Source organism: Rhincodon typus, chromosome 1, assembly GCF_021869965.1.
Source record: "Rhincodon typus isolate 14 chromosome 1, sRhiTyp1.1, whole genome shotgun sequence".
Taxonomy (NCBI): domain Eukaryota; kingdom Metazoa; phylum Chordata; class Chondrichthyes; order Orectolobiformes; family Rhincodontidae; genus Rhincodon; species Rhincodon typus.
This window is the reverse complement of record NC_063332.1, coordinates 150,771,022-150,794,464: the sequence shown is the minus strand read 5'-3', so window position 1 is coordinate 150,794,464 and position 23,443 is coordinate 150,771,022. Positions and strand designations below refer to the sequence as shown.

At 39.9% G+C, this 23,443-nt stretch overlaps 1 protein-coding gene across 6 annotated transcripts in view; it reads left to right on the top strand.

The window, feature by feature from the left end:
• Positions 1 to 7,645: 7,645 nt before the first annotated feature.
• gab1 (GRB2-associated binding protein 1) overlaps positions 7,646 to 23,443 on the top strand; it is a 217,860-nt gene continuing 202,062 nt past the window's right edge. For 3 of the 6 annotated variants that reach the window (XM_020524944.2, XM_020524965.2, XM_020524937.2), the window contains exon 1: positions 7,655 to 8,110. In XM_020524944.2, coding sequence (XP_020380533.1) covers positions 8,039 to 8,110 — 72 coding nt within the window. In that variant the 5' untranslated portion in view covers positions 7,655 to 8,038. Of the gene's footprint in view, positions 8,111 to 23,443 lie in introns of all 6 variants that reach the window. The other 3 variants (XM_020524973.2, XM_020524959.2, XM_020524930.2) reach the window with 2 other exon arrangements.

Here is a 23,443-nt window from a genome sequence, read left to right as displayed (position 1 = left end):
ACCTATGCCCTCTAATTTTGGACTCCCCCAACCAAGGAAAAAAACTTTGGCTTTTCACCCTATCCATGCCCGTCATGATTTCATAAACCTCTATAAGGTGACCCCTCAGCCTCTGAATCGCCAGGAGTAAAAGCCCCAGCTTGGGGCAGCACAGTGGCTCAGTGGTTAGCATTGCTGCCTCACAGTACCAGGGACCAGTGTTTAATTCCAGCCTCAGATGACTGTCTGTGTGGAGTTAGCACGTTCTCCCTGTATCTGCATGGGTTTCCTCTGGGTGCTCTGGTTTCCTCCCACAGTCCAAAGATGTGCAGGTGAGGTGGATTGGCCATGCTAAATTGCCCATAGTGTCTAGGGTGGATAATGCAGAGATAGGGTAAGGGGTGGGTCTGGGTGGGATGCTCTTTGGAGGGTTGGTTTGGACTAGATGGGCCGAATGGCCTGCTTCCACGTTGTAAGGATTCTATGATTCTATTCAACCTGTCCCTATAGCTGAAACCCTCCAGTCTCAGCAATTCCTTATAAATCTTTTCTTCTCCCTCTCAAGTTTAACAACATCCTTCCTATAGAATATTCACCAGACTTGTATCTAGTATTCCAAAAGTGGCCCCACCAGTGTCCTGTACAATGGCAACATGCCACCCCAACTCCTATTGTCAATATTCTGACCAATGAAGGCAACTGCACCAAACACCTTCTTCAACACCCTGTCTACCTGCAACTCCACTTTTAAGGAAAAATGTACCAGCACCCCTAGGTCTCTTTTTTTTGGCAACACTCCACACATGGGGATGGCACCACATTTCTCTAAGAGAGATCTGGAAGCCTTCGTGGACAGGGTGAAAAGATGAGGAGTCTGCTTCCCAAAGAAGGCCGTGCCACCAGATCCTGCCAACCTTCCTTGAGGCCGTCACCCAGGGCAGTACCATCTCCAGGGTGCAAAGGAACAGCCAGCAATACAGAAAGCAGGTCAATGATCTTCTCCACTCTGCAAAGGTAATTGCCACACTTTTCTCTCTGCCACCTTACACTCAAACTATTTCTGCTACTACAATCATCTTCCACCAAGGCTAATGCCTCATCATCCTCACTTTTGCCTGCAATGGATCTCCCCATCTACTCTTCTCCCTCAGCCTTCCACACCACTAATCCTACATGTCCTCGATACCCTCTCCTCAGTCATTCAGAACACCTCACTACCTTTCCCCTACAGGTACCAGGACTAAGTGCCATGTCACTCATTATCACCTCATTCATTTCCCCTTTTTTTCTGATACAAGAAAAAACAGAGAGCCTGTATTGACATAGGGCGCCATGCTCTCATCTCCGACCAGGTGAGAAACCTGGTCTCCACTGGAGAAGACCAGGACCATCCTGAGGGGGTGGTATGACATCCAGGTCCTGCCAAGCGAGTGTCACTCTGCAGACCACTGCCACTCTCCCATTAACCCCACTATCACTCTCAATCATTGCACACCAATGTGTGACATCTTCTCTTTCTTTTGTGTTGCAGGTTCTGCAAGCCCCCTGATGATGTCTGTGGAGGAACCTCTGTCTTAGTCCTCTGAGGACAAAACTCCAAGACCTCAGAGAGAGCATTGGCTAGGCTGCCTCCTGCACACTCCACCAGTCCAGACACAGACACCTTGGTGGGAACCATAAGTGCAGTAGGTATGTGTTCACAGTCTGGTGAGCACCTTGACAGTGAGAATTCTGAAGCTGGCCAAGGAAAAAATGTCTCAGGCTGCTAGCACTTGGAGGACTGCAAGAGACCGGGCACCTGCTGAGCCCCAGACAGGAGATAGCCCTGTGGTTAAGGGAAGGGAGGCAATGGCCTAGTGGTATTATCGCTGAACTGTTGATCCAGAGACCCAGATAATGTTCTGGGAACCTGGGTTTGAATCCCACTATGGCAGATGGTGGGATTTGAATTCAATAAAAAAAGAAATCTGGAATTAAGAATCTTATAATGACCACGAATCCATTGTCAATTGTCAGGAAAAAAAAAACCTATCTGGCTCACTGGCCTACATGTGATTTCAGATCCACGGTAATGTGGTTGACTCTTAACTGCTCTCTGGACAATTAGGGATGGGCAATAAATGCTGCCTGGCCAGCGATACCCTCATCTCATGAATGAATAAAAAAAAAATCAAATGCACAGGAAGGATCAGCAGCAGGCAGGTAAATGAGATGTTATAGTTCTCATTGACCAGAAGCTGCAGCAGTGCAATGAATATTGTGACCGTCTGGCTGCCTCTGCTGGACCTGAGACCCCACTTGCCAACACCTACAGGACCTGATGAACCCTGCCCACCCTGACCTATCCTTAACACTGCTTCACTTACCTGTCCCTTGCCACCTTGCACCCTGACCGTAAACCCAGGCATGTGATTCCACAAAAACAAATCCCAGCAATTAGCTTAAGCCATGTGACTTTCAAGAAGCACCTTCAAAGAATGACCCGTTTTAAAAAAAAAGACATGACAGGTGTCTCTTCAGCACTCCAAATAAATCACTGTCCACATTGTGGAAACATGAATCCTCTTAAAAAAAAAAGAAACATGTTCATAACGCAAATGATGTTTTTTTTTTGAGGATTCATGTTTCAGATACAGGATCAAGGGTCTGACGGCTTATTCCTGTTCATATTTCTTAAGGTCTTATGGTTTTAACAGCTTGGCTAATGGTGCAACTAGTTCTGAAGCAGACATCTTTAATTTCATTGATTAATCAATGTCATGGTCCATAGCCTTTGCAGTAGCCAGTAGTCAGATGCTAGTAATCTCAGGTGTACACTGAGATTAAAAAACAGAAAGAGCTGGAAAATCTCAGCAGGTCTGGTAGCAACTGTGCAGAGGACTCTGTTTTTCTCTGCACAGATGCTGCCAGACTTGCTGAGCTTCTCCAACCCTTTCTGTTTTTGTTTTAGATTTCCAGCATTTGCAGTTCTTTGTTTTATTTTATTGAGGTGGATCATCTGATTGGCACTTCTAGATGAAGGTACTTGCAAATACTTCTGCCTTATCCTTTGCACTGATGTGCTAGACTCCCCCATGATGGGATGTTTGTAAAGCTTCCTCCCCCTCCTGATAGCTGTTTGATGGTCCACCATCATTCATGGCTCTATGTGACAGGACTGCAGAGCTTAGACCTGATCCTTTCCTTGTGGGATCACCTAGCCCTGCGTAATGCATGCTGCTTCTGCTATTAGACATGCAAATAGTCCTATTTTGTTACTTCACCAGATTTACACCTAAATTCAGCCCTAAATTGGAGATCTCTGATGTTTAAACAGTGACTTCCTAAACGTAAAGAAACACCCTCTCAACATTTTCACTGTCAAGCTTCCTCAGGATCTTGCATACAGTCATAGAAGCATACACCATGGAAACAGATCCTTTGGTCCAACTTGTCCATGCCAACCAAGTTTCCCCACAGTAAATTACTCCCAATTGCATGCTTTCGGCCCATATGCCTATAAATCTGTTCAATTCATGTACCTGTCCAAATGTCTTTTAAATGTTGTAATTGCACCTGCATCTACCACTTCCTCTGGCATTTCATTCCACATACAAACCACCCTCTGTGCAAAAAGGTTGCCCTTCAGGTCTCTTTTAAATCTTTCTCTTCTCACCTTCAATATATGCCCTCTTGTTTTGAACTCCCCTACCCTAGGGAAAAGACCTTTCCTGTTCATGTTATCTATGCCCCTCATGATGTTATAAACCTCTATACGGGTCACCCCTCACCCTCCTACCCTCTAGTGAAAAAAGTCCCAGCCTATCCAGCCTCTCCTTATAACTCAAACCCTTCAGTCTTGGCAACATCCTTGCAAATCTTTTCTGAATCCTCTCAAATTTAATAATATCCTTCCTATAACAAGGCAACCAGAACTGTACATAGTACTCTAAAAGTGGCCTCATCAATGCCCTGTACAACCTCAACATGACCTCATATAACTCCTATACTCAATGGTCTGAGCAATGAAGACAAGCTTGCTAAACGTCTTCTTGATCACCTTGTCCACCTATGATGCAACTTTTAACGAACTTTGTGCTTGAACCCCTAGGTCTCAATCAAGTTACCTTTTACTCTTTTGAACTCTGTAGATACAAGCCTAGCCTGTCCAATCTTTCCTCTTAAGACATTCCACTCTTTCCAGTTATTAGTCGAATAAACCTTCTCTGAACTGATCCTAATGCTCTTGCGTGCCTCCTTAAATAAGGTAATCAATACTGTATACAGTACTCCAGATGTCTTGTATAAATGAAGCATTACCTCCCTACTTTTGTATTCAATTCCATTTGTGATAAATGATAAAACTCTATTAGTTTTCCTAATAACTTGGTTTACCTCTATTATAAGCTTTTATCATTCATTTTATCATGCAACTCTGGGTACACTTGGATCACTCTGCATCTCATAACTCTGCAATTTCTCACTATTTAGATAACTTTTTTTATTCTTTCCACTAAAATGGACTGTTTCACATTTTTGCACTTTACACTCCATTTGCTGTATCTTTCCCCATACACTTAACATCTTTTTGTACACGCCTTCTCTCTCTTCACAACTTACTTTCCTACCTATCTTTGTGTCATCAGTAAATCTGTCAACCAGACCTCCAATCATTTCAAAGATGTAATTTGTCTGAACTGTAAAACAGTTGAGATCTCCATACTGATCCCTGAGGCACACCACTCATTATATCTTGCTAACCTGACAAAGACTCATTGATGTGCCTACACTCTGCTTCTTGTTAGCCAGGCAATATTCTATTCATGTCAATATGATACCCTCTGCACGCTGAGCTTTTACTTTCTGAGATAACCTTCAATGTGACATTTTAATAAATGCCTTCTGGAAATCTAAGTACAGTATATCCATTGGTTCTCTGTTATTCACATCACATCTTCAAAGAACTTTAATAGATTGGTCAAACATGATTTTTCTGTCACAAAGCCATGCTACTTTGCTTGATTACCTTGAACTTATTCAAGTGCCTTGCTCTAATTCTTTTAAAAAATTCCAACAATTTCCCTATGACAAACATTAAGCTAACTGGTCTGTAGTTTCATTCTTTCCATCTTCCTTTTTCAATAAATGAGCTACATTCGCTATCTTTCAAACTAATACAACCATCCCTAAATAAAGGGAGTTTCAGAAAATTAGAACTATCTCACTCATGACATTTTTCAAGACTCTAAATGAAGTTCATTAGATGCCAAGAACTTGTCAATCCACAGCTCCAACCTTTTACTTAGCACCACATATCTGGTGATTGAGATTTCCCTGAGTTCTCCATTTATTCAACTCCTGATTTATCATTGTTTTTGAAATTTACATATATCCTCTATAGTGAAGATGAAGTAAATTACCTGTTCATCTCTGCTGCACTTTGCTGGAATTTCTCTTCATTTAATAGTCTGCCTTTTTTTCCTACAAACGTGCATGACCTCACTTTAAACTCCATCAGCCAATTTTTTGTCAATTCACTCAACCTATCTATATCCCCTGGCAGATTCCTATGTCTTTATTGCATATGTCCTCCCACCTGTATCATCAGCAATTTTAGATACATATATTCTGTCCCCTCTTCCAAATCATAAACATAGATGGTAAATACTTGAGGCTCTTTTGGCACTCCATTTGTTTTGCATTTCCAACCTGGAAATGACTCTCTAACTTTTACTGTCTACCTTCCGTGCATAAGTGCAAAGGAGCCCTACTGACACATGGTGTTAATTTGTCTTAAACCTTTTAAAGATTTTCTAGGCTTGATATCCCTCACCTTGATAAACACAATATTGAAGTCAGGCTAAAAGCAGGAATCCCAAACATGTGCACCACAATCTATATGTCCATTCCAATTATTTATTTGTACAACGATGCAAAAATAATTTGTTTATAAATGGTATGGTACTAGTCAACATATTCTTTCCATGTTGATTGTTACAATTAACTATATTAATTTACACAAATTTTAAAAGTATATAGCAGTAATATAAAACCTTGCAACATTCTCCAAAATATTTAATAATGTTAATTTTTGATGCAAAATCTTCTTTTTCTCCGTTTGAAGATTGAATAATAATGTTATCCCCTGAGGTAGGAGTGACCACATTATTGAATTTGGCCGTGACCAGGAATTGGATTCACATCAGTCCAAGTCGCCATTAACCAAAAGGATGCTTCAGCATTCTTTTAATTCTACCTTACATGTCAATTCAGCTCCTTTGCATTGTCTGACTCAGCAGATCTTTCCCACCAGTTCCACGATTAAGTCATCAGTACACCCCAGCTGAAGAAAACATCTCAAATCACAGATCGTTGCAACATTACTTTAAGTGGGCGCGTTCAAAAAATTTCAACTGCAAAAATCGATCGCGCAGTAGGGCAATGTTGTTTGGAAGCACGCACTCCTATTTACTCATTTCAGTGCATGAGGTGCGCACTCTGACTAACGAGAACACAATGACTTCGTCTTTAAGAGCTCGAGCAGAACTGTTTTCATCCTGGTAGATCATCCAGTCGTACGTAAATATATATATAAATAAAGTCTAATTTTTCTTCTTGAAGTGCGGGATCAGCTTGGGGAAAGAACTGTTGAACTAGACAAACCAGTCCCTTATTTGTTTGGGGTGGGTGTTGCAGAAGGTGGTTATACAATTTTCAATGTGAACAGGGTGGGGGACTCATGTTGGTTGTTTGCTGCACGCATAAGCTAGGAGGGCCTTCCATCACCGTGATTACTCTGCGTTCTTCTAACTTCCACTCCACGCAAACTCGGAGGGAGTTTCACCTTCAAGTGAGCTCCAGGAATCTGGAACTTTTTTTTTCCTGCCTGCATTCCACAGATTCCTCTCCCAGCCGGCATAATGATTTTACTCATGACAACTCCATAATGGAAATGACTGCCACTGCAACCCTGTACTTCTGACAAAATTTTTTTTTTGTTCAAAAAGTTAAAAGCGTATTTTACAAAAACGCGGAAGAACGATGTTATAAATTTAAGATATTAAACGAGGAGTGCTGAATCTAATCGATAGTGGCACCTTCAGAAGCCGGATTCTGGTGAAATTTATTGAATTATCACACCTGAAGTCCACCAGTGAATTTTCCCCCGGCTGTAGCCGATTCCTACCCCCCAACCACAGGGGGCTGTGAAACGGGATGATTCCCAGAATCAGACGCAGGGATTCACACCGCTGCTGGGAAATGTAGTTTTCTGACCCTCCTGGTAGCTGGAAGGAGAGGGGAGGGAGTGGGGTCTCTCGGCGTTGCCGGGGAAAGCCAGTTTTCATTAATCAGGGTCCCCAGTCTTTAACCCTGCTCAACACGCACCGGTCACCAATGCAGGCGCCAAGTCTGCCACATAACAATCTCCCAACGGTTTGCATTGGAGATACGCGGCCGTGACCTTCCCTGTGCACTTCAGCAGGCGGTTTCCATCCTGTAGGACTTACCTTCCCATTCCACCAGGATGGGGAGAGCATCAAGTGAAATCACTGGGGTCAAAGTATGTGCTACGTGCTGGGAGAGAAAGAGAGAGCAGCTGGGAGGGTTTTGAAACTACAAATCCCACAATTCTATTGCAAATTCCTCCGGCCCCCCCCACACACATACACACACACAGATATAAACTCACACTGGATCACGTCAGCTCACGTCGGGAACGTCACGGAATAGTTGGATCGGTTGCAGTCGGTGAGTTTTTGTTGAAGTCTGCGGACCCCAGGACAGCGGAGCTGTCAATCATCCCCGGGGAGTCGCGGCGCGAGGGTGGCTGAGCCGGACATCGCTGGACAGGGCGGACGAGTCAGAGTCCACACACAACAACCCAATCTGTCCCACCATCAATCACCCCGAGTCCGGCTGCTCCTTTTTTTTTCAGTTTGTTTAAACAGTGGAATCGTGATAGAGAGAAAGAAGGAGTACCTGGTCTGTGCTGGGAAAGTTGATTCACACTTCGTTGGGTTGGGTCTGAGAAAGACGATCCTGGTTTGTCTTCACAGCCCTTCTATCGTGAGCAAGAAAGATGAGTGGCGGCGATATCGTCTACAACGGCTGGCTGAGGAAGTCTCCACCGGAGAAAAAGTTGAGACGTTACGTAAGTTTTTTTTTAAATACATGAAAAAGTGTTTTCGTTTTGCAAATTCAAATACGGCAGTAATGCTGTAAGCGAATCAAGTTGTAAAAATTAATGTTTACCTGTACAAAATTTAATTTATCATTCAAAAAAAGTGGTTGATTATTCCTCTCGGCACAATGTAATGCTCGCACTCAAGAATGCAGTAATTACAAAGTAACTGCTGGCAATTGCCCCATACACTTTAATCTTGTTAATATGCAAATTAGGACGGTTTGGAATTAGTGCGTGACAATTTTATTGAAAAGTCCACTTGAGTTGTGGCCAACGTAGATACGGTCTATCTAATAGTTTATTTCAGATTTTCAACGTTTGTAGATCTGCCTTTAGAAAAGCAATGGAGTCCTTTGTCTACTGTGAATACGTTCTGATGTTTTATAATTTTTTGATGGGATTGCAGTCACACATGGCTGAAAACAAGAGAGATCTCCTGTGTGTTGAGCAGTGAGAGCTTTGAAGGGCCGGTAGCTGAATCGCACACTGTCAGAAAGCAAGTTTCCAATACGGGACACACCCATTAACTTGGCTGCTGCTCTGAGTACATTTGAGGTAGAATGGGTGTTGATGTCTTCTAATGCAGGTGCAATGCCAAGCGACGTGGAAGGATGAACTGTGTGTTAATAATGCGTGGAAATATCTTGTGATGTCCCACGTCTCTCGGCCCAGGTTTTGTTTAGTGCTGCACATCGTGGAATTGAAGCATTTTGGCTGGCGGCTTGAAGCATGTTAAAATGTTTTCCATTCGTTCAGGTGGCAATAGCGGGGCTTTTCACCAAGGCATATTTCTCAGATAGAATTAGGCCACCAAAAGCTAACATGACGAGTGGCTATGGTTTTATTGCTGGGTAGTATATAACTTATTTACAATACTTAACAGTGCAAACTTTTTCATACTTTAGCCAGTAGATTTAAAAGAACCAGTGGGCTAATTATTTACTGTAGCTTGAGAAAATAATTGTTAGTGGTAGGAACTTTGAACTTTTTTGTTTTGTAGTGCCTACTTTTACTTGGGTCAAAGAATAACTTAAGGTAGTCTTAAAGACTAGCATCATGTGGTGATCTGAAATAGTTGTGACTTAGTACATTTGAAACAATTCATTTTTGTTTGAGATATACTTTTTAAGATGTGTTCTGTGGAAATATTTGAATTTTCCTCAAGGATTTTACCAATGTCCCATCATATACTTTTTTTTTTCACGTGGTTTAATCAGTTTTATCATCCTGAGTCCAAACTTTTGTTTTTAGTAAACCTGTAATAGATTTTCTTAACTACTACTTGTAAACTAATTCTGTGAAGAGAATATTCAGTTTGGTAAAAGCAGTAAACGTTTTGCTATCTAATTGAATAGATTCTTGTAACTTTTTTTTTTGAAACAGATAGTTTGAAATATTCAGAAGTGAATATTGCTTTCTGTTATTTATTTAGTTCTACAGAAAAGGATATGCAAAGAAGATAGGATTTCTGACACAAAATTTGTCAAATAATGGCATTAGTCAGTGACTTTCTATTGCACATAGAGCAAGCCTCTGTTATCAACCTGTCTAAATAAAAATGTAGAGTGAATAAATCTGAGTGTGATGTGCGCAATTTCTACTTGCATCGTGTCAGTTCTGTGTTCCCCATTGTAATATCTTGCCTCTATAACAATTAAGAATAGGACTTTGATATAAATGGCAATGTTTTTGAGCCTGGAGGAAGTGCAAGTACAAGTTTATTGCTTTGTAGGTTTGAGTTAAATTATTCAATTCCTATTTGTAATAATGCCAGAGAAAGGAAAAAAAATTGAAGTTCTTATCACGCTCCCCAACTAAAAGAAGAACTCCAATGTACGCTATATCGTTCACATCTTCAGACTGCAATAAAACATTTCACAGCCAATGAATTAGTTTTTGAAGTACAGATACATATATTTTATAGGCAAACATGGTAGCCAACCTGCGCACAACAAGGACCCAAGCATTAATGAAATAAATAAACACAATTACATTTGTATTGACTCCTGGATAAATGTTGGCTAGGACCTCAGGAGTACACACTTGCTCTTTAAATAGTATTGCAGGATTTTCTCTATTTACCTTAATAGGTGAATGGCACCTTAGTTTAAAGGCTCATCCAAAAAATAATGTATTGCACTGTCATGTTCTGTTTGTTCCATTCTGATATGTCATTACTGATTATGTACAGATGTGTTTGGAGTGAAACTTGACCCTGACTCTGATTTGACAATGAGACATTGATAACAGTCCTAATCTAACACCTTTATTTAATTCTACAAACTTAATACAAGCAATCTAAACTAGTTGCATTGTCTTTCCCCTATTCTTCCCCCTCCCTCCAGCATACTACTGACCTCTCCTCGCAGCAAACAGCCACAGATTGCATTTACGTAATGTATTTAATGTAGTTAAAAAGCTTTAATACTTTGTAAGGATATTATCAGACAAAATTTCTTGCTGAACAACTGGCCCATAGCTTGATCAGAGGTAGACATTATGGAGCATCTTAAAGGAAGCAGATAGAATGCAGGAATGAATTCCAGAACCTTGGACCAAACCTTTTTTGAAGGCTTTGCTTCCAGTGCTGAGTCGAAGAAAATCAGAATTGGATATCAGATCCAATGCAGGAGGAACATAGAGATCTTTTAGTCATGTAGAAATTGCAGGAGATGCTTCCTGTTTTTATTTCCTGTCATGTGCAGAATTGATTTTGTGCACCAATATATGGTAATGACTTGTGGCATGAATAGAAACAAAATAACCTAATATATATTTGTATTATTTTTAAAATGTTTCCATTGGTATGGAAGAAGTTCCTAATCACTGACAGTAATGTGCAAGTCCATAAATTTTGCACATTTACTGAATTAAAATTTAAGTTTATCTAGGTGCCATTCGAACTTCACATCTAGATTTTTAAATACGGTACCATAACCACAACAATAACATCTGAGAGATACACAAGTTAAATATAAAGCATGATGCAAAATCTATATCCATTGACTCAGTAACAATGGCTCAAGACAAGCCTGGGACCTTTTTTTTGTTTCTGTTGTCGATTAGAAACAGCTGAGGCAGTTTGTCTGTTGAACTGTTAGAAAATGTTCAAATGGCAGCTTTTTTTTCTGTTTTTGTTCCTCTCTTTTTTTAAAAAAAAAACTTGTAATGAATAATGAGAATAGCACACCATTTCTTCAGATCAACAGTTATAATCAGTGAGGGATGAAGTGTCTCTGGTATGGAGCAAGGTTTGCTCTTGGGAACTGGAAGGGTGAAGGTCACAAACAGTGGGAATGTTATTGTGGGGAATGCAGGGGAGACAGCATTGTGGTGAAGTAAGAATGCAATAAGTTTCTTTATCTATTCACAGGATGTAGATATCACTGGCCAGGTCAGCATTTAGTGCTCATCCCTAATTGCCCATCAGGTAGTTAAGAGTCAGCCACATTACCGTGAGTCTGGAGTCACATGTAGGTCAGACCAGGCAAGTTCCCTCCCGAAAGGATATTGGTGAACCAAATGGGTTTTTCCAAAACCAGACAATGGTTTCATGGTCATCATTGGCCTTTTTAAAAAATTGAATTCAGGTTCCACCATTTGCCATGCCAGGATTCAAACTCAGGCCCCCAAAACATTACCTGGATCTCTGGATTAATATTACTCAGCCATCCCCTCCCTTTCATAGGCGTAGTAACATTTTATTACACCTACAATTTTTTTAAGTTTTGAAGATCTATGAATTGTGAAGCACTAAATCAGTTCACCATGTTCCAAGTAAATGGTCACACTCAATGCATTCAGAATTGAATTGGGGAATGGTAGTATCGGAAGTATGCACAGTTTAAAAGGCCTCATGAGACCCTCAAAAAGAATTCTCGTACTATTATTGAGGGGTCTGGACTAGGATTTCAAAACTTAGCTCAAACTCTGGAAATTCCCTTGTATTTTTAATGTGTTGAATACTTTGGAATCAATCTTCCCTCTTTAATAATTTTACAAAATGAACTTCAACCAAATAATTAGATCAATAGTATTAAGTAACCCAAAAATCCTTTTAGGAACTCTAAATAGCTTACTGGCTGTTTAACTTGGCTTGCTGCCTTTTCTGATTTCCTATCTCCCTTGTATCACCACTTCTCTCCCCAGAACCCTTGCTTATGGGAGAAAGGTTGTGAGTTGGGAAGGTCACGGTAAGGACTGGGAGGTGGTAGAGATAATGAGCAAGCAGCAGAGAAGACAAATTCTGAATGATAGTTTTGAGCTCCAGCAATTGATTGGCTTGAATTTCTGTTGTTAATTGTATTTGACTAAACATGCCAGGCTTGACTCTTGTCCACTAAATTTCCTGTTATTGGGGGGTGCCTATCAATCCTCTGCTTGAGGGCTAGGGTGGCAGTAAGCCTCATCCAAACATGAGGACGTGTGGCGCTCCAGTAATTAAATACACAACGCTTGATCAGTGCACAGGCCTGTAGCATAGAGGAAACACAAGTTGGGTGAAGCAATGGCATATTTGAGTGTGGAGATAAGAATTTGAAATTTGAGCTATTCCTAGAATGGAATATCATAGGTTGTTAGTAACTTATTGTGAGTTACAAAGAGTGGCTTTCAGCCACTTAACCAGATAACTAGGTTATTAGTATTAAGATCCTCTTTATTAAAGGAAAATCAATCCCAGAAACATTTAAAACCTTAAACACGAGAACTTCTAGGAAGTTTGAGTGAGTGAGCAAGTATACAGCAAAGTTTTAGAACTCCAGTTTATCAAGGGTGCAAAATGGGGGACCTGTCAAGAAAGTATTGGGATAGTTAAGCCTTGAAGTGACAAAAGTTTAGGTGACCACCAAGTGGGCAGATGGGGCTATCTTATGGAGGTAGAAAGAGACAGTCTTGATGATGGATTGAATGAGGTTTGGAATCATCCTGACTTGCTCGTCCAACTGCTGTCGTATTTTTTATGTTGAAATCTTGTTCTATCAAACCTTGAGAAAAACATACTTAAAGTCTGCAAACTTGCACAAATCAAAATCATGAAAATACAAAAGGCCTGGCAATCTTTAGAAAAAAGGCTTCTGGCTATTCAGTGATTTTTGGGAATTTAGTACTGACTTTGTACCTTCACATTTCAAAATAAAAATGAGTTGAACCAAGACTGCCTTTCTGTTTTGCTTTCAATCCATCATGATGTCTGTTTTTCTAGATTAAATATCACTCGTGTGCTATTGGCATTGGAAGGTCTGACAAATGGAACACTAAATTTGGAAATAGAGAAATTCTGCAGTGTCCAAGTTTATAAAACGAGAGGTACAAGATGCAGTGTGTTATTTTTAACTACCATTTGCTTTTAATCAGTCTTCTCTCTTGTATTAAGAAAATTGTGCGGCTCATCTGTTGCTTTTTTTGAGCTCAGAGGTATATAATAAGATGAGATAAACAGGATAACAGGACAGATCAGCCTCTTGTGGAAGTAGTGAGTGCATGGTAACCATAATTATTTTGTAATCTGCAGAATATGCTGGAAATTTGGAGCAGGTCACCTAATATATTAACATGTCTAGCTGCCTCTTGTGCTTCAATTCTGAAGGACCTGCACCAATAGCTTAAACATAACACTTTCGTCACATGATTTTCCAGGATTGCTGGTTTTTGTTTCACATTTCCAGCATTCTGCATTCAATCTGAACAATGAGATTGCGGATTGTGATTTTTGTCTGTCTTTTAAGAATTCCCTCTTTTTTAAATTTTGCAGAGATTTCACAAAATATCAATTTTTCCACTGTTTGTGGTCTGCAAAATCATGATCTAGCAAAAACAAAAGGAAGTTGCTGAAGAGGAGAAACAACACTTTACAGCAGGAACATCTCTAAATGTAAAAGCACATTCAGATTGAAACTAGATGTGTAATATCCTGGGTTCTTCGCTAAGAGGTAGTGGTGTCAGCTGTTTCCATTATGGTTAATACCATAGTGCGTCTGATAAAGGGCTTTGTAACTGAGAATATTAGTATGTCTCCCTTGGATTAGGCTAACCTGCAGTTATTGTTTTTGCTTCTGTTCTATGATCTTTAGTTTTGCTCATTTTCGTAAAGAAAGAGGAATGGCTTTTGTGAAGGCTTCTTTCCTCAGCAGTGAATGAACTAGTGTACGAATGATAGCTTGCCTTAATTTCTCTCTTTCTTAACCCTGAAATTGACAAATGAGGTAAACTGAGTGAGAAGCTCATGAGGTAAGGATTGTGTAAATGTTGAGAACAATGCTGCAACTGAGTTGATTCAAAACACAGATGAATGTACTTAATGGGGTTGTCTTGTTCAGATTAGAGACTGGTCCTTTTTATCTTTCTGGGGAAATATGTTTAGTGTTGATTTGTGCCCTTTTTACCTCTTTTCACAGGCTGTAGACGAGTTTGAGTTGTTAAGAGGATTTGAATAATTATTGTGCAACAACAATAACTTTGGGGTGGGGGAGATGGGCAAAATATAGAATAAAGATTTAACTTCAAATATGTACATAGCTTCCTATGTCTGTAGTGATTTAAAATTTGACAGAATGATGGAGAGACTCTGGAAAAAGAGGGAGCAATAATGTGAATGTTGTGTCAAGTCTAAGTGTATTTAGTTATTAGAATGTCAATAAATAGCTACCTTGATTTAAAAACTTTTAAATTCAAGAATTTTTTTGTAAAGAACGTAGTGCACCCAACTTCTTGCAAGACTAACCGCCACAATGAAATAAAGATAGTGTATGGATTCTGTACTGATCATATAAAACACAACAATACTGCTAAATTCAGACTAATTAATAATCTCATTCCAAAATGTCATACGGTGACTGTAACAAATGGAAAACTGGTTACACTGGGGCAGTAGGCATGCTTTCCTGTGTTTGCAACTCGGGCATTTGTTCGGACTGAGCAGAGGAGGCTTGACTCCAAATCTGACTTGAGTGCTTCGTACTGATACTGCCTGAAATGAGAAGAATTGAAATTTGATGAGCACACAAATGAATTTTTATTCACTGATAATATGGAGAAAGAGCAACACTGATGTCTCAGGATTTTGGAAAATTTGTGGGCTGAATGCAACTGTGGTTTATTATTAGAACCAAATAACCAGGAATTAGACTGATCTTCCAGTACAGTGCTTTGGTTTTGCAAACACTTGGTTAGCTCTTGTCTTCTTTCTTGAAATGAGCCTGTTGGTAAGATGTGTTAGATTTTTCAAATCGGTCTGTAGGGTTATTCAAAAGGATACATTTATTCACTTGGTTTCTATCTAAGTCATTGCTCATCTATTGTTTACCTGAATGTATTGATTTGTCTAGCACGTATTGGTTTCCATATACTAATAGAACAAAACATCTTAAATTCATGGCAACATTTAACTGCCTTCGAAATGAAGGTTGGTTTTTTAAACTTGGTGTGATCCAGGGTGTAACAATTTTTAAAAGGAGAAGAAAGTAAGTTGCATTTTTTTTATGTACTTAGTATCATCAGTCTTAACTCCAGAATATGCAGTGATTGATTGCTATTGTCAACAGACCACGCAAGTGCTTAACGTGCCATTGCATGAATACAGGAAAACCCACACAAATTAGCTGAATATTTTATAATCTGATTCACATACTTGTTGCATATTTTGTTTAAATAAACACTACTGTTCACTTTCATTGTTGGTAAGCTTCTGCATTTCAGATGCAAATTAGAAATTGAAGAGTGGGAATATCACACCTTCCAGCTTTTACTTTGAATTTGACGGCCTGTTCAAGAAACGTGAACTTGTTTTTTGGCTTTTCCTCTTTATCTGTTGCATCTGAATTTCACTACATGGTGTAAACATATAAATTTTCAATGTTTTTAGGTCAGATGCAGCCATTTGGCCTATGTCCATGCTAGCTGAAAAAGTGCTATGTAACAAAATCTCATGTTGCTGTTCTTGTTCCTAGCTCTGTTGGTTATGGAACATCAATTGAATATACAGGTATTTTTACATGTAATAAAGATTTCTGCCTCTGCCATCCTTTTTAGATCGTTAGCTCCGGCCTTCTAGCAGCCTCTGGGTAACAAGAAATTCTCCTCAATTTTTTTTGATTTTGTTTTTATTCCTTTTAACTACTTTAAATTCATGTCCCCAGCTAATGCCTCTGCTAATAGTAATAGATGCTTGCTATATGCTCTATCCCAATTAAATTTTCTTGGTCTCCTTCATTCTAAAGTAGTCAACATTCTGGCAACATAATTGTTAATCTTCTCTAAGCCTTCTCTAGTCTGCACACATCCTTTATGTTATGTAATGTAATGATCAGAATTGCATTCAGTACTGTAGCTGTGGTCTACCTAGTGATTTACATGGTCTTAGTATAACTTAATTGCTTTTGTGCTCTATGCCTTAACAATGAAGGTCAAGATGGCACAACAATGCCTCCCCTTCCTCAGGCGGCTCAGGAAATTTGGCGTGTCCATAACGTCCCTCACCAACTTCTAGAGAGGCACCATTGAAAGCATACTGTCTGGGTTCATAACAGCCAGGTATGGCAACTGCTCTGTCCAGAACCATGAGAAACTACAGTAGGTGGAGTGAGCTACCCAGACCATCACGGAAGCCAACCCTCCCTCCAGGGAATCTATTTACACTACTCGCTGTTAAGGAAAGGCTGCCAACATCCTCGAAGACCCATCCCTGGTAATGATCTCCCAGAACTTCAGGCAGAAGATACAGAAGCCCAAACACACCAGCTGGTTCAGGAACAGCTTCTTCCTGGCCATTATTAGACTAATGAATGGACCATATAGCCTCAAATAATGCTGATCTTGCTAACATTGAGTTGACCTAGTGTATGCCCTGTGCAATATAACCTGTATGCCTCTGTGTCTGTCTTTTTACAACCTCTCATCTGTACATCCTTCCTTACTATGATCTGCTTGCACTGCTCATAAACAAAGCTTTCCATGATACGTCAGTACATGGGACAATAAGTCAATCAATCAGGAAGATGTACCATGTACCTCTTGACCACCTTCATCGTTGTGCTGGGCTTCCTTTGGACACTGAAGACCTGTGCTGTAATGGTCCTAGACAGTTCTCTGTAACCTGTAATTTATTATTTATTATCTAGCCTTCTTTGCCATCTCAGAATTAACTGCTTCACTTTTTTTTTCTTTCCTGGCTAAATTTCATTTGCCATTTTTTCTGCCTATTGCACCAGTCAATTGATCTCTTCCTGCAGTCTATGACTTTGTTCCTCACTATTCACCACAGGTCCAGATTTCATATCATTTATAAACTTCTCTTAATCGTGCCCTCGTGTCATGATCCTTGAGGGTAAACTGTAAATCAGATTTTTTTCAAACAACCCCTAAATGAGAAATTACCAATAAGATTTCACTTTTTGTAACTTTTTTGCATTGGTTCTAATTTAGTTTGATTAACAGATAAATGATATTACAATAACAGGGCAAATTTCACTTTAAATAGTTGACACAACAAGACTGCATCTTACCCAATTACAAGGAGCCACATCGCTTCCCAAAAACATCTGACATCATGTATAGAGCCAGAGTTCTCTAGCCTGACATCTGGTATGCAAGATCTTTTTTTTTTCCATTCAATGAATTTAGCCCTTCAATGAATTCACTGGGAGCTGTATTCCATGAGATTCCATATGAATTATAGAATCAAAAATCCCTACAGGGCAGAAAGAGGCCATTCAGTCCAACAAGTCTGCACTAACCCTCTGAAGAACATTCTACCCTGATCCCAAAACCCGACATTTACCATAGCTAATCCACCTAACCTGCACATCTTTGGACTTTGGGAGGCAACCAGAGCACCTGGCAGAAACCCACACAGACACGGGAACTTGCAAACTCCACAAAGGCAAACACCCAAGGCTGGAGTCGAACCTGAGTCCCTGGTGCTATGAGGCAGCAGTGTGGACCACTGAGTCACCATACTGCCCCAAAATATCATGGCGGTCTACAGAATTGATGGGCCACCTAAATGGCATACTCCTGTAGAACCTCTTTTTAACATGACAATCTTGATGAAACAAATTCAGAGATTACTTTCTCAATCCTGTTTGGTAAACCCCATTAAACAATTTGGTTGGCTTTCTTGGAACTTCTGTCAAAAGCCTTGCTAAAAATCCATCATGGCATTCCGTTGACTGACTGCATCAGACACACTAATCTCATTGACTCTGACTCTCCTTGTTATCTCCAAAAAAAAAAAAAAAAATTTCTATCAAGTTTGTCAGCCATTGATTTTTCACTTGGCTTATTCTACTCTCTGGATGTTCTTTGAAATTTGGGGATCCAGTTTTCCGAGTCCTACTCTGAGAAAGGTTGGGAAGATATCTTATTCTGAACCCTGCATATCTCCAACTTGACTATGTCTTGCTGTTCTTGACACTAATTTACCCTGAAATTGCAGTTTTCAAGTCACTCTTATCAAATCACTTCATGGCTCAGTAAAATTTGACCTTTCCTGAAATAAAATGTTTTTGACCCTTGGTCTCTTTTATCCCTTTTTTAATTATGCTAAATGCAGCTGAATTATGCTTACCACCACACAAATTTATCTCAGTGACACCCCTTCACTTAGCTGCATTTTTTTTTAACAAAAAGTGCAAAACTATCCCTTTTCTTCTCTAGCTTGCTAAATCTCCTGTTTCATTTTAAGAATTCTGTACCTTGTACACTTTTTACACTCTAGTTCTGGTTAATATTGGAGTAGACAAAATCTACCATTATTGCTGCCCCACCCCCCCACTTTTTTTTTTTTTTCAGTTTTCTGGAATTTTTTCTAAGAATTTTTTTCCTCACTGTCACGACTCTCCTGTCTGAGTCTCTTATTATAGCATTAGTATAATGTCTTTTTTTTTAAGTTTGTCTGTTTGTAGCCTCACGTTCGTGATGCTTCTAGCATTTCAACTCTTGCGAGGCTGTGGTTGTTGCTTTAAACAAGATTGTATCTATCCTATTTGAAAAACATTATAACCAGTCCTTTAAGCTGCCTGTCCTCTATGCTACCTTTTTAGTAATAACAGATACACTTGGAAGAATCTGAGACCTCAGCTCATGTGCCTAGAAGTATGTATCATAAATTTTATTTTGGAATAATTTTCCATTAATCACTGAAACTGCTTTGACATTTTTCTAGCCATTGTTTCCTTGGGCTTCCATGCATGCTTAATTTCTATTTTCTTCTCTTTCCATCTTTACTTCTCTCTCTTCTGAATTAATGCTTTGGTTTTAATTTCTCTTTTTCAAGCTGGTTTAAAACTTCCAGAACAGCAATAACAAATCAGCATGCCATGGTATTGGAGCCAGTACTATGGAGATGCAACTTGTCAGTCTTGTATGGGACTCAGGGTCCATAGACATGGGCCCAATGCTCCAGGAAAGGCATCCCTATTGCACCATTTCTTGACCCAGTTGCATTTTCTTCTTTATTTCTGTATGTTTTGCATAACACCAGGACTAATCTGAAGTTTACTACCTTGTAAATCCTGCTGTCTTAATTTCTTTCTGAGCTCCCTGAATTCTGCCTGCAGGACCTCCCCTCTCTTTGCCATTTCTTTTGGTACAGCTATAAGCTGCAATACTTGATTCTTCACCATCCCCTCTGTTCTTCAACTGCTCAGTGATATCCTTGATCTGATGTCAGAAATGATGTACCATGCTGAAATCACCAGCTGTGGTGGTGTAAACTTCTGTCTGTCTGTTTGTCTGTCTGTCTGTCTGTCTGTCTTTAACTATAGCAACCCCTATTACAATGCTTTCCTGACTTTCCACCTATGCCAATCCCTCTTGCAGTTATACCACCTGCGGCCTTGGTTCTGACTGTGTATTCCCCAGAAGTACTGTCGCTCATGTGTTTGAGTGTGATATGTACTTGTGGGACTGCTGCACCACCTTCCTGGTCATTCTTGACCTTCTGGCAGTTACCCATTCTCTATGCATTTGCTGTTGGATGCCATCTTAGGAAGTATGGTATTTACACAGCTGAGAGCCTCATAGATGCACGACAGTGACTCCAGCTGCAGCTCAAGCTTTAACACCTCGATCAAGTTCTTCTTGTTTACAAACTTCCTGCCTGTATGATTATCCAGAGATCAGGAGCATCCTAGAATTTCCACATGGTACAACATGTGTCTTGGTGGAACTAAAGTCCTTTGCTAATGTCTCAATTCATTACACTACACTAGTATTTAAATATTCCAGGAATAAAAACTCAAGACTTGCTTAGGCTTAAAGTTCGCTTAAAACTTTCTGAATTTATTATTTTTTAGTCTAACCCATTGAACTTGGAGAAGATAATTGTAATATTCACCAACCACCGATTTACCTACCTGCTATGATGACATGATTTTTGTTTTCTGTCTGTGCTGCTGCTCAAGTCCATGCTCTGATAACCACACATTCATTGAAAAGTAACTGTGTACCTGCTACCCCTGTAGGTGGCACTATAATTGATATTTTCAATGTTGAAAGATTTTGAGCTGTTTGACACAATAGTTTAATGGGTGAGAGTATATTGCCCTGTAGTTGCAATTTTTAGCTAGTGCATTCCCACAAGTTCAACTTTTGCAAATTTATTTTCATCAACTTTCTTCAGTAACTGAATTTTCTAAAGTTCAGAAGGGTTTTAAACAAAAGCTCAAATTAACTGGTTGAAAATGCTATTAAACTTTTATTTATTGAATTACCTGTTAATGTTTTGCTTGAAGTGCTCAGATTTTCCCATAAGTCTCAGCTTGAACTTCATTTTTGCCCACAGCCATTTGTGTCATAGCCTTTCGTGGATTTTGCTCATGCTCCTGTGCTGTTACCTCCAGTGGCCTCCAAGGATCTACTCTTGACCCTTTTTTTTTGTCATCTACATGCTGCCACTTGCTGTCATCACCTGAAACACTGTCAATTGTAATGACATCATCTAGCTCTACATCTATTGACCCATCCACTGTCTTTAAACTGTTTGCTCAGTATTCATTAGCCAACTAAATATTGGGAAAACTGAGGATGTTTTCTTTGGTCTCTGTCATAATTCAGCCGGGGAATTCACAATGGAAATGGGGTACAAAAGTGGTGAGATTTTGCTAAAACTATACAAACCGCAGTCAGAACACCGCTGGAATATTGTGAATAGTTTTTGGGCACCTGATCTATGGAAAGATAATTCTAGCATTGGAGGCAGTCCAGAGATGATTTATCCTGGCTGAAAATGGGATGGAGTGCTGCCTTCTGAGGAGAAGTTGAGTAGGTTAGGCTTTACTCATTGGAATATAAAATAATGCAAAGCAACCTTTTGTGAAACGTAAGATTCTTAGACTTGTTCATGTTGATTTTTAGGTAGCTGGGCAGGGTAAACATGGGTCGTTGAGTACAGTCAACGCTGACCGAGCCTGTTATTCAGTAAGGGAATTGAGGGTTATAGGGAAAAGGTAGGAAAGTGGAGTTGATGACTTCATTCAATAGTGAAGCAGACCCAATGGGCCGAATGGCCTACTACTACTCCCACATCTTGTGGTCTTAGCGTCATATTTGACCTAGGATGAGCTTTGAAACATACCCTAAATTCCACCACCTTAATATTGCCTGACTCTACTCTGCTTCATCTCATCTGTTGCAGAAACCTTCATTCATGTGTTGTTATCTTTTTAGGCTTGAATGAATTCCTGAGCAGCCTCATGTTCTACCCTTCTTATATTTGAGGTATTTCAAAACTGTGTGATGCCTGCCCTAACTTACACCAATTATTATTAGCACATCACCACCCACTTTGTTTGCCGACCTATGTTCACTTCTGGTTAAGCGACACTTTGAATCTAAAATTCTCATCCTCGCTTTCAATTCCTCCCCTCCCTACTGAAATCTCTCGCATCATATTTGCACACCCCTGATTCTAGCCTCACGAGAGCCCTGATGTTAATCCTGTTTTTGCCTATTCCCTTACTCTCCTTTTTCATCCACTACCCAGCCATGTTTACACAACCCCCTCATTTCATAGAATCCCTACAGTGTGGAAGCAGGCCATTCGTCCCATCGAGTTCACGCTGATCCTCTGAAGAGCATCCCACCCAGACCCACTCCCTACACCATCCCTGCAATTCCCACCCTAGACACTATGGGTAATTTAGCATGGCCAATCCACCTTAACTGCACATCTCTTTGGACCGTGGGAGGAAACCGGAGCACCCGGAGGAAATCCACACAGACACTGGGAGAATGCACAAACTCCACACACAGTTGCCCGAGGCTGGAATGGAATCCTGGCGCTGTGAAGCAGCAGTGCTCACCACTGAGCCACCGTACCACCCCATTTCTATCACTTCACAATCTCTTAACTATTTATTCTTCACTTTTTTTCCCCGATCAATCATCTTGACCATATGCTTCCTAGAGGCCAAAGGTCTCCTCACCCTCCATCTATCTGCTTTCCCCTTCTTTACTGTGGATTTGCCTGTGCCTTCAGCCGCCAAGGCCCTAAACTATTGAATTCCCCTTTTACTTCTCTTTTTCATTAATTTCCCTAATTTCTCTCTTTTAAACTTAGCTCCTTTGGCCAAGCTTTTTATTATCTTCCCTTATCTGGCTCAATGTCAAAACTTGCTTCTTGTGAAGCTCTTTTTGGGATGTTTTACTAAGCCAAAGGCTATGAATAAATACAAATTGTCGTTCACTTCATGTGGATTGTGTTTTCTGAGCATATAATGTAGCTAAGCACCCAGGACGCACAGTACTGTTGAGTTTTGATGCTTTTTTTTTTGTCCCATGGTCGCCTGCATGTTTTACCCAGTAATTCTTCAAAACATTTTGTAACACAATGTAAATTTCAAAAGCTTCAGTGAGATAATATTTGTTTGGCTGTTTTAGTTAAACACATTATGTGCAACTGAAAGAAAATTACACTTCTGGTGATGCACCTGATGTGGCATTTGTTTGGTGTTCTGAAAATCAGAAAATCTGTATTAGAAACTGGAGTCTGAGACTCATTTAATCTTCAGTTTACATGAGAAAAAGCAGATCACATCATCAACTAATTATCTCCATGTATGTTAACAGAAACGGTCAGTGCCAAGATCTTACTAGACTGTTTCATTATTCAAAGCAGATTTTCTTTTAAATTTTGGAAGCAAGGTATATATCCCTTTTACAAGATTTTGTTTAAAGAAGGGGAAAGAAAACTGATTAAATAATATTTCAGCACCAGAGAGATTGTGGTTGAGAGATCAAAGTAGTAAAGAAGTAGGGAGGTTTTGCTGCAACTGCCCAAGGCACTAGTCTGATTACATCAGA